This window comes from Paroedura picta, chromosome 12 (genome assembly GCF_049243985.1).
Source record: "Paroedura picta isolate Pp20150507F chromosome 12, Ppicta_v3.0, whole genome shotgun sequence".
Classification (NCBI taxonomy): domain Eukaryota; kingdom Metazoa; phylum Chordata; class Lepidosauria; order Squamata; family Gekkonidae; genus Paroedura; species Paroedura picta.
Window position 1 is genome coordinate 26,051,575 of NC_135380.1, and position 17,342 is coordinate 26,068,916.

At 43.4% G+C, this 17,342-nt stretch overlaps 1 protein-coding gene across 5 annotated transcripts in view; it reads left to right on the forward strand.

Moving 5' to 3' along the window:
• The window catches only part of SLC4A5 (solute carrier family 4 member 5), a 64,762-nt gene that overhangs the window by 25,367 nt on the left and 22,053 nt on the right, over nucleotides 1-17,342 (forward strand). For all 5 annotated transcript variants that reach the window (XM_077305787.1, XM_077305786.1, XM_077305784.1 and 2 more), the window contains exons 6-13: nucleotides 933-988; nucleotides 4,209-4,366; nucleotides 5,005-5,092; nucleotides 6,494-6,648; nucleotides 7,769-7,924; nucleotides 8,237-8,411; nucleotides 9,811-9,944; nucleotides 12,027-12,298. In XM_077305787.1, coding sequence (XP_077161902.1) covers nucleotides 933-988; nucleotides 4,209-4,366; nucleotides 5,005-5,092; nucleotides 6,494-6,648; nucleotides 7,769-7,924; nucleotides 8,237-8,411; nucleotides 9,811-9,944; nucleotides 12,027-12,298 — 1,194 coding nt within the window. The remainder of the gene's footprint in view (nucleotides 1-932; nucleotides 989-4,208; nucleotides 4,367-5,004; nucleotides 5,093-6,493; nucleotides 6,649-7,768; nucleotides 7,925-8,236; nucleotides 8,412-9,810; nucleotides 9,945-12,026; nucleotides 12,299-17,342) is intronic.

Below are 17,342 nucleotides of genomic sequence, written 5' to 3' on the forward strand. Positions count from 1 at the left end.
CCCCATGAGGACCCTTTTGCACTGTTGCCTTTTTTGGTAATCCACTGCACATGGAATTAAATTGGAACGGGAGGCAGTCGTGAGCCACTTTGAGACTCCTTTGCATAGTGATAAGCGGGGTAGAAAAACCAGCTTCTCTCCCCTTTGCCTACTTACTAAAGGTGTTTTTACTAATAGCATTCACTTGAAGGAAAAAGCCTTGCTATTGATGTCTGTTCTGCGTGATGCAAGACCTACTTATTTAGGATTGAGTGAAGATGGAGTTTTATGATAATCTTATATTCATTTGATGCTGGCTTGTTTTGGGTGTGTTATGTTAATTTCCCATTGTATTGTTTTGCTTGATTTAACTGTGAATGTTTGTTCCCATTGCGGTTTTTAAAATTGTCAGTTGCATTGAGTCATTTAATTTAGAAATGTGAGTAATAGGTAATTAATAACAACTTGAGTATGGCATGAAGGTTGAACTGATGTCCCCAGAAACTCATGAGGTTCCACTTTCTAGGCCAGGGGTAGTCAAACTGCAGCCCTCCAGATGTCCATGGACTACAATTCCCAGGAGCCCCCTGCCAGCATTTGCTGGCAGGGGCTCCTGGGAATTGTAGTCCATGGACATCTGGAGGGCCGTAGTTTGACTACCCCTGTTCTAGGCTGAGCATGTCAACCAGGGATGGAAAGCAGCTGTCCTCATCTGTGCAGGAAAGTTCTCTAGGCACAAACTTCCCCTTCCTAGCTAGGCACAAACTTCCCCTTCCCCCATAATGGGACAGTGGCCATACCCTTTCTGACTAATGAGGACATTCAGGGAGTAGAAGTAGTGGGTTGCATGGAAAAGATGAATGGAGACCTTTTTTTCACCCAGGATCCTGAGTTTCCCCACCCTTGTAGTAAACAAAAAAGCTTCTCACATTGGATGTATTTTACCCCTTTAGGCCATGCCCAAAGCAGAAGCATGAATGACATCACGGATACTCCAAGCACAGATCAGGTAGGACATCCCTGACCATCCCTTTATGAGAGCCAGGTTTTGCTTTTGAAGTGTCATAATTGGCTTCTCACGTTGTAGAGAATTTGAACCCTCATATTCAACCATGTTTTCTGTTTGTTATGAGGACTTGTTCAAGCAAACCCAACCATGTATTTTCTTTTCCAAATGTCCATGTATACAATGTATGTTTAACCAGCTGTCCACGGCTCCAGGGATGTTTGTATATCATAGGACAGTCATGTGTCTTCTTAAAACTAGTCCTAACAGGAATAGGTGGAATATTAACCCACAGGTTGACTGTTCTCTAGGAAGACCTGATGTCTGACATAATTATTGGCTGGGCAAAATGAATGCACACATTGATGAATCTATGTTCTAATATAATTAATTCCAGAGATAATATCAAGAAGGGAAAAGTTATGATCAACAAGAATGAATGCAAGCAATTGAGGATGGTGTAGGCTTTTGCATAGCTAAGAACAGGTACTGATTATTAGAAGAAGCTTGCTCAAGTGAGCCTTTGATGAATGGTGGTTATTAGCCATAAACTGTCTACTTTGTATATTTTTATCCCATGGTGCTCTGATCTGTAATCATGGTTCTCTCTTCCTCGTATTATCCTCACAACAATCCTGTGAGATAAGCTAGGCTGAGAGAATGTGTGACTTCTGTAAGGTGACCCTCATTGTTTGTTAAAGAATGGGAGATAAAGAAATAATTGTGGCAGGATTGTACAAGTATGGTGTGGTGGTTAAGTCTGGCAGCTTCTATTCTGGCAAGCCAGGTTTGATTCCACACTCCCCCACATGCAGCCAGCTGGATGACCTTGGGCTCGGCACAGCCCTGATAAAGCTGTTCTGACCGAGCAGTGATATCAGGGCTCTCTCAGCCTCACCCACCTCACAGGGGGTCTGTTGTGAGGAGAGGAAAGAAAAGGCGATTGTAAACCAATCTGAGACTATTTTAGGCAGAGAAAAGCAGGATATAAAGACCAACTCTTCTTCTTATACCATAGGAGTAGCCATGGATTTCCCGCATTTTTTTTTTGGGGGGGGGTTGCACATCATATTTTAAATGCACATGGAGAACAGATTGATTTCTTCATCTCCAGTGAGGAGAAAATTAAGAATTTCTACCTCTCAGGCAGCCGCAGAAGGCTCAGGAGCTGCTCTCAAGAGGAGAGGAGTTCACATGCTCAGCTGCTTCCACATGAAGACTTCCCTCCACTTTGTCTTCCAAACTGGAGCATCCTTTTTGGGATGGAGCATGCATCTGACACCATCCTTTATTTGTGCTTTGGCAGTCCTTTCCCTGCTCTGCTCCAATTGTTTTGGGGATGAGCACACTCCAAGTACTGCCATCTGCCTTTTCAAAGCCCTCCCCCCCAAAAAAACAACTGGTGCCATTTGGCTGGCACTGGGTTCTCCTGCTCATCATTGTCCCCACCCTGCCACTGCAGAAATTTTCAAGGGCAGATTTTTCAAGTGCTATAGTGTTATAAGGTGGTAGGAACTACTGGGGAAGTGCAGACCAAAGGCAAACGCAAGGGGCTGTAGAAGTCAAATCTCGTGGGGAAGCTCCATCGCTGAAGCATGCTGCAGCGCATTTTCAGCAGTGACGAAAGCCACAGGCGGACTCTATGCCATGTGGAAGCCGCCTTCCCCTCCTATTCTGATCCAAGTGTAACACTTTGCACAGTGGCCCTCGTGAGGGTTAACACTGAGGTATGCAAAGTATTTAGTTCCCAAAGAACCCTGGGCTTAATCAGCCTAGTAGGGTCACTACAAAGGGACTTTTACACGGCGTTTTCCTTGAAGCTTAGAGGCTGCTGTTAACTCTGGGTCTCTGCTTATTCCTAAAGCTTTATTGGCTTCCCCCCCCCAGTATGGATTTAAAAGCTTAGAAGAAAGGGGGTGGCTAAAAGGAGGGGAGGTATCCCCCTAACTCACATGCCTCTCCTCCTGCCAGTATATAGATTATGATAAACCCCAGCCTGGGGGGTTTTGGAATCTTTTTTAGACTAATAATAATAAGATGGCCACGGGGCCGAGAGACAGAGGGACAGATTTATCATTTGAGACTCCCCGCCTGCCTTGCCTGCAGAAAAGATTAGAAAGATCAGGAGGAGTCATGGCACAATCAGAGCAGAGTGGTCAAAGGCAAAGGAAGACCCTTATGAAGTAGAGTAGAGGAAGTGGCTTGACCCCCAAAGGTCTTTTTCTAAGCAGACAATAAAACAAAGAGCTCTCTCATGTGGGTTCCCCTGTGTCATTTATGATCTATGTGATTTATTCCACAACTTCCCACGAGATCAAGGCCCCCGAGTGATTAAGAACTGTTGAAGCACAGTGGTGAGAGGTTCCTGATTCCAATCTTCACTCAGCCATAAACTCACCAGATGGCCCTTTGCAGGTCACTACGGCCCAAACTCATATCTCCCCTTCTTCTAGAATACGAATGTGACAGTAGGCACACAAGCCAGCTTTAGAGGGTTCTTGTGAGGAAAGCTGAGGTGATGTATGTGAAGTACTGAGGGGGAAAACTATAGAAATATTGGCCTGGCCTGGATTCAAATTGAAAGTTTAAAGGGATGCTTGGAGAAAAAGTGATCTTGGGTTATAAAACCTATAGAAGTGAAATTTTGAGAGGTTTGCTGAAAATTCCCCTGTAAATTCCTCTGAAAATTTCACATGAAAAATTGTCTCAGATCCATTAAGGTGCAAGTGGAAACACAAAGCTGGCTGAGTACACTTCCACTTGTGCAGGATTTTATGTAGCACCTGGTGCTTTCATCCCCATATACTATAGTGCCCAAACATTTACTTATTTAGAACATTTTTGTGTTCCTCTCCAGAGTCCTTTTTGACTCTAGACAAGTCTTGTACAATCAGAATTGCAAATAGGAATGCATTCTTTCAGTTTTAGTGCATGCAGCACTACATCATTTTCTTGCATTTCCCCTTGCACAAGAGCTCTAGCACAAGGGGAGATTTGTCACTGGATCCAACCCAATATCATGCAACTAAGTATTGCCAAATTCTTCAGGAGATCCAGACATTCTGGTGCTTAAGAGCAGTGGTCTCCTTTCTCTTGAGGGAGCTCCTGATGGCCAAATATTCAGTGCTCCCCATGTGAGTGCTATTCAAAGGTCATTGTAGAGATGAAACAAAAGAAATGAGGCATTCCTGAGCTTCTAAGAAACACTTTTCTTGATTCACAGCTTAAAAATAAATTCATAAAGAAGATTCCCAAAGATGCTGAAGCCTCTAACGTACTGGTGGGTGAAGTGGACTTCCTGGACAAGCCATTTGTGGCATTTGTGCGACTCATTCAGTCCACCATGCTGGGTGGGGTGACGGAAGTGCCTGTCCCAACTAGGTAAGTGCATTATTTAAAAAGCAAATGAGCATTTCCCCAAAAAGAATGGGTGGTCAAGAGCAGCAACTTCTGGCATTTTTATCCCAATAATGTCACAATTTGAATTCCATCCCACAAAAGGATTCTCTCAGAAATATTATTCAGAATAACATTTCTACATATTTTTATACCACAGATTCTTATGGGAGATCTACAAAATGTTTTGTTAAATTTGTATTGTTTTTAATTAGGTTTGTGATCTTGGACTCTGGAGATTTCGCCCTTCCCCAAAATCCCCCCAAATTGAAGCTAAGCAAAGATATTTCATCCTATGGCAGAGGTGGTTTACCATTGCCTGCCTCTGCAGAGCTGGGATTTCTGGGTGGTTTTCTATTCAAATACTAACCAGGGCTCTACCTACCTTAACTTCTGGGGGCTGACCAGTCTAGGCCATCCAGATCAGGGCCTTCGTAATAGACTGTCCTTGTTATTAGCTACTGAAAGGGAAAGAACTCTCTTAGACTCCTAGAATAAGTAGAGGCAGCAAAACCTAATTTGTAGTAACACAGTCCTTAGATCTGGGGCTTGTACATTGAAAACCTTGCAAAGGAAAATGCTTGCGAATGATCTTCAGCGCATAAGCTTTTTTCTTTCACCAGATTCCTGTTTATTCTTCTGGGTCCGTCAGGGAAATCAAAATCCTACAACGAAATTGGTAGAGCCATTGCCACTCTCATGGTGGATGATGTAAGTACATTTCACATGCATTGGTGCCTCCTTGAGGTACTTCCTTAGGGTCAAAAGCTAACCATACATTAATTTAATTGCTGTAACTGGCAAGTATGTTCTGTATACTGTGCAGAAAGATGGTAAACTTTGCCCAAGGTGTGAACCAGATGTTATTGGATTGCTCCTGATTCACATCCTTTCCCAAGGTTATGATAGTATCATCCCACTCCTTAAATATTTGCATGTGCCCACGCAGGGTATTTAATTGCACATGAGTCCAGTAGCCCCTTAACGACTAAGAATTTTTATTTTAGCATGAGCTTTCAGTGAGATAACTCCAACCAGGGTTTAACAAGCACCTTGGATTCCTAACTCACTGTCAAACAGCTAGATTTGAGCCCACTAGGAGCTTAGAGACCAACCAGATTTTCATGGCATGAGCTTTCTTTTAAGGCTTCTTTTGTCAGCTTTCTGAAAATCTTGGTGGCCTTTAAGATGCTCCCGGATTCGAATCTACTTGTTCTACCACAGACCAACATGGCTTCCCTCTGAAACCAACTCTCTGGCAGTGTTCACTCACTTGCTCCACCCCTTATGGTTGTTAATTTGTTCCATCTGCCTTCTGTGCTACTGCACAGCAGATTTTCTCAAAGTTTTTTTTTAACAACCTGAGCAGTAACCAATGATGTTGTATTTTTCATAGTTGTGATCTAGGTTTTATACTTATGTTGTGCTGGGTATTTTATATCTGTTCTTATAATTATGGTGTTGTTCTTATATATACATTGTTGGGCATTTCATATTTCCTGTACATTATGTTTTTGTAAGCTGATTTTGTCTGAATTAATTTAACATTTGTATGGGATTTATTTAGAAGTGGAATGGTGTCATTCTCCATTGTTGACCCCAATTTTAACATGTTTATCTTTATTACAATATGTCAGAAATTTTACTGGTCAATGACCGTATCAATAAAAGTAAGTAAGCATTTTGTTCCACTCTCTCATTCCACCTTGTTCCATATTTAATGTTTATTCTACTCTGCTGTTGGTGGTGGATAACATCTCACACCTAGTCTGGGAAAACATTCTCTTCAGATAAATTTTTTTTACACCACCTTCTCTATATTTTTCTTCCCTTCTGCTGGATGTACACTTCTACCCACTTGTAGAAGTGAGATCTGACTCTCAAAAGCTCATGCAGAAACAAATTATATTCGTCTTTATGGTGTTACTGGAATCTTATATAATTTTGGTACAAGAGACTAACACAGCTATCTTTCTAGAATTATTTGCTTTCCATGGTATATATTCGGAATGGAAGAGCAACTAACACAGATAATGAGTAGAAGAATTGCTGGTCCCTGCCTTTTCTTCTTTGTCCTGCGCAACAACAATTCCTCTCTCTTTATACCTACAGCTGTTCAGTGATGTTGCCTACAAAGCTAGAGACAGAGATGATCTGATAGCAGGAATTGACGAGTTTTTGGATGAGGTCATTGTTCTTCCACCTGGGGAATGGGATCCAAACATCAGGATAGAACCACCCAAGAAATTGCCCTCTGCTGATAAGAGGTAAGGGACTCAGTTTCATAATGCCTGTGGTTACCTGACGTAAGGTAGTCAGGGACCGTTTATGCACTGGGAACTTCACTTCCCCAGCCCCCTGTCAGGAGCACAGATCGGGGGTGGATGAGGCGCACCGGGCCAAATGCTCCCCCATGTGGGTGCAGGAAGAGGTGGGGCAACCTGCCACGACTACAACTCCAGCCTGCAGCCTGGTATGAAACCTCCAGCACATAAACGGTCATGGTCAGCTGGATTTTCAAGGTAATTAGAAAGATTTGTGGATAGATCCTTCAACTATGGTGGAAAAGAAGAATTTCCATATTCCGAAGCAGGAGGCATTGTAATGCCAGGGGCTCAGAGGCAGTGTCTTGGCTATTATACCCTAGAGGTTGGCTGCTGTATGAAACAGGATGCGGAACTAGATGGACCACTGGTCTAATCCAGCAGGGTTTTTCTTAGGTTCTATTCCAAAGTCACTAAAGCAAATATATTTTGAGTATATCCATTATAACTTTGATTGCTTTCTCCAAATAACACCTCCAGTTTAAAATGCCTTGCAGTATGGTCCATACCTCCCTAAATTTCTAAACAGCGTGTGACTGGAAAGAGGCTGTGGCTCAGTGATAAACCACCTTCTTGGTCTGCAGAAGGTCCCAGGTTCAATCCCCAGCATCTGCAGTTAAAGGGATCAGGTTGCAGGTGCTGTGAAAAACCTAAGACTCTGGAGAGCTGCTGATAGTCTGAGAAGACCTTACTGATTTGGACAGGCCAAAAGGTGTCATTTGATAGATAGGGGCTTCATGTGTTTATGTGCTCCCAAAGGGGAATGAGACCAGGAAATGTTTCTCTGAACAGCTGATTACAATAATGATGCAGATAATAATTTCACTAAGTTATCATATTGTGAGTAGCCAGGAAGAAACAATTCAGTTCAGGGTCTTGCTGTGCGGAGACAGGACATGAAAGGACTGTAAAGGGAATCGACAACTACACCAATTGTGGTGCAGAACCACAGTTCTAAACCACTTCCAGCTTATTATTACAGAAAAGCAATACCTGAGCGGCATGAAAAAGCCCTTGTGGGAAAGCAATCTAGGTTTATTAACCCTCTCTGCTATTTGTATAGAAAATCTGTGTTTTCACTGAGTGAAGCAGGGCAGATGAACGGCACGGCCGGCGGAGCAAGCGGAGGCAGTGGTGGAGGGGGAGCGGGCAGTGGCAGCGAAGATGAAGAAATGCCAGCTGTGCATGAAATCGGGGAGGAGCTTGTTTGGACTGGAAGGTGAGCAATTTCTCTTTTTCACAATTAGCAGGAGGGAAGGCAGATGATCTGAACTTGCACAGAAAGCAGGGGATGGGGAGAGAAAGAGCATAGGTGATGGATGCTAAGCATTCCCCTGTCAAAACTGAGAGCTAGCATGGTGTAATGGTTAAGAGTTGCGGTTTCTAATCCGGTGAGCCGGGTTTGATTCCCTGCTCAACCACATGCAGCCAGCTGGCACTATTCAAAGTGGCTTGAGATGCATAATATATTCATGGATTTTGTATTACATTAGCGTGATGTGTGCACAGTCTTCTCTGTTATTTTTACCAGGTTTTGTGGTGGCCTGTATTTGGACATCAAGAGAAAGCTTCCTTGGTTCCCCAGTGATTTTTATGAGGCCTTTCATATCCAGTCTATCTCTGCCATCCTCTTCATCTACCTTGGCTGCATCACAAACGCCATCACATTTGGTGGCTTGCTAGGGGATGCCACCGAAAATTACCAGGTAAGTCTGAGTCAAAGTGGAGAGTTGCAATACAGGCAGTGATACCTAGTCACTGGAGGTGGGTATGTGATATTCAGGTTCCTGATGACTCAAAACCTGAGAGGTTTTGGGAATGGTCAAGTCTTCACTGCATCAACACCTACACTGTGTTAGTAGACTGGGTTCTACTCAAGCTTAATTGTAGCTTCCCAATCCAGATAGCATGCCTACCTTGCATCCTGCTTGACCTTCTGTAGGAGTGAAGAGAGATGTAATAAGAAAAGGAACACCCTCCAAATGATCTGGTAGTATCCCTCTAAATGATCTTGTACTATGATCTGGGCTTTGCAGTTGGAATGACCAATGTACACACTAAAGATAAGGAGAGAAGAAGAAGAGTTGGTTCTTATATGCCACTTTTCTCTACCCGAAGGAGGCTCAAAGCGGCTTCCCTTTCCTCTCCCCACAACAGACACCCTGTGAGGTGGGTGAGGCTGAGAGAGCCCTGATATTACTTAAGAAAAAGAGTAATGGTAACATTCTTCATATTCATCTTAATTTTAAATAGATGCCCTATATACTCACATGAGCCTCTTGTGGCGCAGAGTGGTAAGGCAGCTGTCTGACAGCTTTGCCCATAAGGCTGGGAGTTCAATCCCAGCAGCCGGCTCAAGGTTGACTCAGCCTTCCATCCTTCCGAGGTCGGTAAAATGAGTACCCAGCTTGCTGGGGGGTAAACGGTAATGACTGGGGAAGGCACTGGCAAACCACCCCGTATTGAGTCTGCCAAGAAAACGCTAGAGGGCGTCACCCCAAGGGTCAGACATGACTCGGTGCTTGCACAGGGGATACCTTTACCTTTACCTTTATATACTCACATATAAGCCTTGTTTTTCAACACCTTTTTTAACACTGGAAAAAGCCCTCCTCGGCTTATACGTGGCTATATACAGTAATTGAAATAAAAGCCTGCTCCAGCCAGCCAATCATTGCTCTGGCAGCTTGTAGGGCATCAACAGTTTGACTGAGGGACTCTGATCTTTTTTATTCCCTTTTGCCTTCACTTCTTCCTCTTCTTAATCACTTCTTCCAAACTATTCTTTTGGTTTCTGTGGGTGAAAAGCGGGGTACAAAAACCAGCAGCAATTCATCCTCTTGACTTTTCTGTATTTGGGGGGGGGGCAGGAGGTTGGATTGGAGAGCCTATGATGGAGCATTTCCCATCCTTGGCTTATATGTGAGTCAATAAGTTTGCCCAGATTTTGTGGTAAAATTGGGTGCTTCGGCCTATATGCGGGTGAGCTTATAGCCGAGTATATACGGTATGCTCTTGAAAGGGACAGACTAGTCAAAGGAAGGTGCAGTTGGTGACATTGTAGGATGGAGCGGACATTTATCAATATGATTTTACCCCCACTAGGGAGTCATGGAGAGCTTCCTCGGTACAGCAATGGCAGGGTCGGTGTTCTGTTTTTTTGCTGGACAGCCCCTCATTATCCTGAGCAGTACTGGACCCATCCTTATCTTTGAGAAGCTGCTCTATGATTTCAGCAAGTGAGTGAAAGCATTTTTTATGTATTTGAGAACAGGGATCACATCAATGGACCCAAACTCCAGCTGTTGATTCTTTGTGCAAAATGTCACTGCATAGCTTCTTTTCTGTGCTCCACCCCCAATATCACCCCCTGAACTTGATTGAATAGGAGGGGACAGCTAGCTACCTGCAATACTTCAAGTTTGTAGGGCTGGATGGCTTGCATCCTAAAGTACTCAAGAGACTAACAGGTGGACTCTGAGAACTTCTGTCAGTTGATGACAGGGAATATGTTAGAAAAGATTATCACAAGCTATCAGTTTGTAAGTATCTTGCAAACAATGCATGGATTAGAAGAAGCCAACACGGATTTGTCATGAATAAATACTGTCTGACTAAAATATGTGTGTGTGCATATAGATATATATATGACCCCATGCCAGTTCCTTCTGCTTGGCCCCAGAACATCAGAAAAACCCTGTGGCTATCCCAAATTTCTGCCTGATGATACCAAGCATGAAATATTGCTGCACAATCTGTTCAAAATTATTCAGTGCATCAGCTATAAACAACACCAAATACGTCAAGAACATACTAAGTTATGAAATGTGGCATCATAGAAAGTCCCAATTAATAAAATGTAACAGCGCAGAGTCGTAAGGCAGCAGACATGTAGTCTGAAAGCTCTGCCCATGAGGCTGGGAGTACAATCCCAGCAGTGGGCTCAAGGTTGACTCAGCCTTCCATCCTTCCGAGGTTGGTAAAATGAGTACCCAGCTTGCTGGAGGGTAAACGGTAATGACTGGGGAAGTCTGCCATGAAAACGCTAGAGTATTGAGTCTGCCATGAAAACGCTAGAGGGCATCACCCCAAGGGTCAGACATGACTCGGTGCTTGCACAGGGGATACCTTTACCTTTAAAAGAGTGCCCAACAAGTGGGGAAGAGCACTGAAAAGAGAAGGCCATATCTCCCCCCAAAATGTATTCATTTTTATTATTTATTTATTTAACCTAAAAATACCTTTACTTTTACCTTTAACAGTATAAAAGGTCTATTCATGTCATGGAACAGCCTAAAAAATAGCAGCACCATTCAGTTCCTTAAGTGTATCACACTGTTCAAACATAAACGATTCACAATATGTACCACATAAAGGGAAGTCCATAGGTGCAGAAATACAGCCATTTATTGAAATGTAGCAGCATAAAAGATGGGGAGGAAGTATCTGAATCCTCCGGTCAGCCGCAGACATCTACAGTATTTTATTGTAAATGAAAAATGTGTGTGGTAGAGAGCAGAAAACATCTAAAAATGGCAAAAGGTAACAAAGTGTGGGGGGAATTAACCCATTTCTGCAGTCATTGGTTGCAGAGGTTTATTGGAATCACACACCTGGGAATGACCACTGTCATTAATTTGATAGAGATCAGATCTAGAAATGGTCGGGTCTGAAAGAGAAAGACTCTTCCAGGAAATGTTAACTTTCATCTAATTAAAATATCACTTAAAGAAGAAGAACCAGACTGCCCAAAGGGGCATACAATCACCTTCCCTTCCTCTTCCCACAACAGACACCCTGTAAGGTGGGTGGGGCTGAGAGAGCTCTGACAGGATTGCTCAGTCAGAACAGCACTATCAGGAATGTGACTGGTCCAAGGTCACCCAGCTGGCTGCATGTGGAGGAGCTGGGAATCAAACTCTGCTTGCCAGATTAGAAGCCACCTCTTAACCACAACACCAAGCCTACCCTAAGAATAAGGTAACCAGATTGTCCCACTTTTGGAGGGACATCTGGGGACACCTAGCAAATTGTACTTATGTTGAAATTTTATATATATATATATATATATATATATATATATATATATATATATATATAACGATACTATTTTTGTTGCTCCATATGGACCAAATTTTTAATCAAGAACCCCCCCCCCCCAGTCAATGGTGTCCCGCTTTACCAATGTTAAAATCTGGTCACCTTACCTAAGAAGGGTTTGGCCTCTAAACAAGTGACATCCAATGGCAGGCAAGTTCTAGCCTTGGAGGTGCATGAAGTGCTTTATTTTTATTTGAGCTTCTGGTGGTTCCCAATTGCAGGGGTAATGACATAGACTACATGGAGTTCCGCCTCTGGATCGGCTTGCACTCTGCTCTCCAGTGCCTTATTCTGGTGGCTACAGATGCCAGCTTCATTATAAAGTACATCACACGCTTCACCGAGGAGGGGTTTTCCACTCTTATTAGCTTCATCTTCATCTACGATGCCATCAAGAAGATGATCGGAGCCTTTAACTACTATCCCATCAATTCAGATTTCAAACCGGACTATGTGACCATGTATAAGTGTGAATGCATTGCCCCAGACGCAGGTGAGTACAAGTCCTGCTTTTTCTGTGGCTACCCACTGCTCACGGTCCACAGCTGTGTAGCTGTTTCATGCCATGTATTTAAACAATTGGATTTCAGACGGATCTTTGCAAATAGAGGGCTGGGTTGACGTGGAAGACAATTCCTTGTTTTGTTGACACCACAGTGCAGGGAGTAGCCGCATGATACTGCAATGAGCTCCTGGCTTCAGTAGCAATGTGGTCATGGCTATGAGAGATGTACATAATATAGCAAAACCTAAAATATAGGCTTTAATATAGCCAAATGTAGATGATTTTACATGCTTAAGGTAAATGTTTCAAATATTAAATAAACAAGTGATTACAGTAAGATAATTACAAGTATCTGCCAACAAAATCCTATGCAGAGTAACTGCAAACCCATTGTAATCCATGTGCTTAGACCGGACAGGCTATAGGCACAGAGATGAGTATAGTTCCAAGCAGGATAAGTCTCCTGGGGATTTAAAAAATGCTTTCCCCACAGTTGTTGTGTGACTGCAGGAAAGGGTGTTGGGTCCAGGGCACCACAACCAAAAAACCCAAGGATCCCAATGGAAACACATAGCAGAATGCCAGTCTCACAGTCCTAGCTCCTGACCTCTGCTCTTTGCTCCTAGTGGAGCAAAAATGGGGGGTAGGAAGTGATGTCAAAATGCTCTAGGAATTTCCTCCATCTCTATGGTTTTTACTATAGATAGAAAATAATTCCTAGGATGTCATTGTGATGTCTCTCTCCCCCTGCCACCATTTTTGCTCCAACTGGAGTGAAGAGCCTAGCTGGCAAGCCTAGTTTAGAGACCAAGTTATTTAGGTCTAGGGTTGCCAACTTACAGGTGGTGGCTGGAGATATCCCAAGATTTCAGTCAATCTCCAGGTGACAAAAATCAGTTCACCTGGAGAATATGGCTGCTTTGGAAGATGGGCTCTATGGCATTAAATACCATAAAAGTCTACTCTCCCCAAACCCCATCTTCCTCAGGCTCCACCCCAAAATCTCCAGGTCTTTCCCAATCCAGAACTGGCAACCTATTCAATCATCACAGTCTCCTAGGACAACCACTATAGCAGTAGACTTCCTTTCTGGTGAGAAAGGAAGGAGGTGTCCTCTTTGACTAGTCATAAAGGCTATGCTGGAGATCCAGGAGCCTGCATGTACCAAAGCCATACGGGGCTGGGTGCTGTGGCACAGAAGGGAATTGGGTGACTGGGTGAAAAAGCTGGCTGCATCCAACCTGTAATGTCTACCTGCTGTGGATATAGTATTCACTATTCAGAGACTGGAGCCTACTGCTAAGATGCCACTCCCTCCCACCCCCAAATGTGTGACCTATTATTTGCCTAAGGAGTAAAATACAAACGTTGTAGAATTTTACACCATCCTTCTGCAAATGCTGGAAAGGTTAAAAGGATTTTCTTCACTTTTTCTGATTCTCATCAGAATACTGGATTTTCAAAAATCTAAAAATGTCTCCATTTACAGTACTGGGATGTGTTTTTGCACAATTTTGTTCATACAGTATTTGGTTCTGCCATAGCAAATAGAAAATGTTTAATTCTAAGCTAATATCCTGCTGTAGACAATGAAACCAAATTATTTTTTTCCAGAGCCAAGATGTACCCTTCTCTGTCAATGGCTGTATTGTAGAACTGAAGGCTATTCTCCAAGCTTGGTGTATCCACCAAAAGCAGTTACACTGTTTCTTGAATGCACATGCGTGCTTGAAATTAGCCAAAGACTGTGTACATAGTATTGAAAAGGCAATAGGATAATCTTTGTGCTAATATTTAAGCAAGGAACGCTAATACCCAGATCTGATGGGAGGTCAAACTAAAGAAGATGCTGGAAGAGCTATGAATCATAAAGGGGCTATACAGGCCATTAGTTCAACCCACTGCCCAATGCAGGGTCAGCCTGAAGCATCCATGCTAAATATCCTTCCAGCCATTGCTTAAAGACTGCCGGTGAGGGGGAGCTCACCACCTCCTTAGACAGCCTATTTCTAATGGATTCCCAGTTTGCTATTTCTTGTGAAACAGTATCAGTGGGGGACAGTTCAGATCAGGGCACAGCATAGGAGTAAAGCAGGTAGCCCATTCTCCCCGCACTGTTTTCCAACGTCAGTTCCCTCCTACCACCTATATGCTATTTGTTCTGGGGGTTGGAGGGAGGACATATAAGCATAAGAACAATTGCACTGAATCAGATCAGTGATACATCTAGACCAGCATCCTGACCATGACCAGTATCCTAGGTCATATAAAAGTAGAGTTTCTGGCCACCCCCAGGAGCATGGGGAGCAGGTACTGGGAAAATGAATATTGCATAATGCAGTGACATCTCCTGGAAATAATGTCACAGCATTTTATGCCACTTTGGGGATTCACCATAGAGATTTGAGAAATTTCTAGAGTGTTACATAATGCCAGCCCCTCTCCTCCATTTGCTTCTACTGGTCCATGGGGGAGAGACTGTGGCTCTGTGGAACAGCCTCTGATTTCCATGCTGAAGGTCCCACATTCAATCTCTGGTATGCCTGGTTAAGAAGGATCAGGACGTCATCAGACCCTGGAGAGCTGCTACCAGTCTGGGTAGGCTGTACTGAGCCTGATGGATGAACAGTTTGCTGCAGTATGAGGCAGCTTCATGTTTACATGTCTATGCATATCAAGCAGAGAGGGAGCCCAGAGGCTGGAGATGCTACACGGCAGCCAACCAGATGTCCCTGTGCCTTCCCTGTTGCTCCTTCTGCCCAGGTTGGACAAACATGGACTTCCATTTAGTCACTGCAGCCATGGATCAGCCATGGATTTGTCTGGTCCCTTTCTTAAAGTCAGCTACACTGGTGGCCCCACCTTTGGCATGCCCAAAGTCAACAGTGGGGCCACCAGGGTTTTTCCACCTGATTGTTTTTCACTCACTGCGATTACTCATATATTGGAGGGGCTTCTGAAATCTTTGATCAAAGTAGTTCTTCTGTCACAGGAATATATCATTCTTACAGAACGTATCAAAACATCTCCCCCACCCCCCTGGCAAAATAGGATTCTTTCCTTGCTTTAGTAAGTTTGTGTTATTTGATGTATTATGTGGTCGCAGTAGTATTATGGATCCCAATTGAGTAGGTCCTGTGATTTGCTCACAAACTACTTACCTTTGAAAACGTTTTTAAAAATCTGTATTTTTGCGCTAGCTATTACATGTGTATAGATACAGCATGCCAATAGCTCACAAGAGCCAAGTGATGTTCTGTCCATGAAGAGCTACTATCACCCCTAAGGAGCATTTTCTCCCAATGGGCACCAGAAATATTCTTCAACCTCTCTTGCAGTATTTGCACACATATGTGGTTGCCATGAATTTGTTAGGGTAAACAGAGGTGCCATTTTTATTCTTAGAAGACAGCTTAGCTATTTTCAGTTTGTAACACCAAACAATGTATAAAGCGCTTTGCAAATTTTATGATCATTATTTTTTCACTGTGACCCTTAAAAGGCAGATTAGGCTGAGGGACCGTGATAAGCCCAAGATCATCTACTGAACTTCATGGCTTAGAACAGCCTTTTTCAACCTTTGAACTGTGAAGGAGCCCCTGAAATGTTTCAGGCTTTGAGGATCCACGGAAGTGATGTCAGCCGGCCATGCCTCCCTGTCATGCCCCCCTCCAGAAGTGACATCACCACCCGTGTTAACAGGCAGACTTGAGGAGGACCAAAGCAGTAGAGAGACAGGAGGCAGTTTAAGCTGGGAGTAGATGTGCAGGCTTCACCTCCTCCCAGAAGCAGACACCACGAGAGACATCACTCATGCTTGGGAGGAGGGTAGGGGGAGAGTAATGGCCAGTTCTCTATCTTGTGGCTGAGTTCATTTAGGTAAGATAGGAAAGACCACAGATCCCCTTTGCAGTTCCTGTGGACCCCCAGGGGTCCAGGGACCTCTGGTTGGGAATCCCTGGCTTAGAATAACTGAGATTTGGGCCTGGCATCACCTCCCACGACCAAACGCAACACTTTGTTCACTGCACCATATTGCCTGTTCACATTTTTCATCCACAGAAGGTGCTGAGCTTACACATGCGATCTGCCACCTGTCTTGCACTCCAATCCAATGATATCATTCGTATGTGGCACTCAATGATCCCTGACCACAAAGACTTTCCTTTATAAATTAACAGAGGAATCAGGGTCTCAGGTAAATTCCTCTGGGAGTGCATGTAATACTGGCCGCCAGTTTTCATAGCTGCTGTGTCCAGCGCAAGCCAAGCTGACTAGGACTGCAATCCTATGTAGTGAACCCTGGGATTCAATTTGTGTGTAATTCTCCCAATGTGCCAACATTCCGCTCTCAATGGCTGTGAAAAACCCACATCCATTTTCAAACATCTAGAGAGCATGGCATGGAATTTGGTTCTTATATTATCAAAGGGAAGAGGGACATTTGGCATACAGCATCGCCGTTCTGATGGCTATATTCTGGGCATCCTGGAACAGAGTTTGAGCCACCCTAAGATCAGTTTGCCAGCCCCTGAGAGTGGCTCTCTAGCAGACTAGGATCATTTGATATACGGGTATCTCCCCAACCTTCTGTATGTTGCTGTGATGCTTCCTCCTCCACTTGTCCTGAACTGAACTGGATGCCTGGACAAAAACACTTTAATTATGCTATTTATGTTTCTGCTCCAGGTGGCCAAATATGATACCCAGATTAAACTTCTCTCTCCTTTTTCTGTTGAGAGTGTATGTTATTATCTCCTTTGGGTCCTCTTAATTTTAAATTTTTTTGTGCTAGTAGTGATTTTGGATTACTGTAACTGATTTGTACCATATTTGTCTCTGCTGCACACATCTATTTGGCGGCTTTCAATCTCAAGTGAGTATCATTTTATAACTATTAAAATAATTCAACATTTGATACTCTTACCTTTTTTTGTTTTTAGAATTATTACCTTGATCTCTACTTCAATGTACACAGCCTACATAAAGATCTTAATGGGCTGTCTCTTTTAAAACAAACCATCAAAGAGCT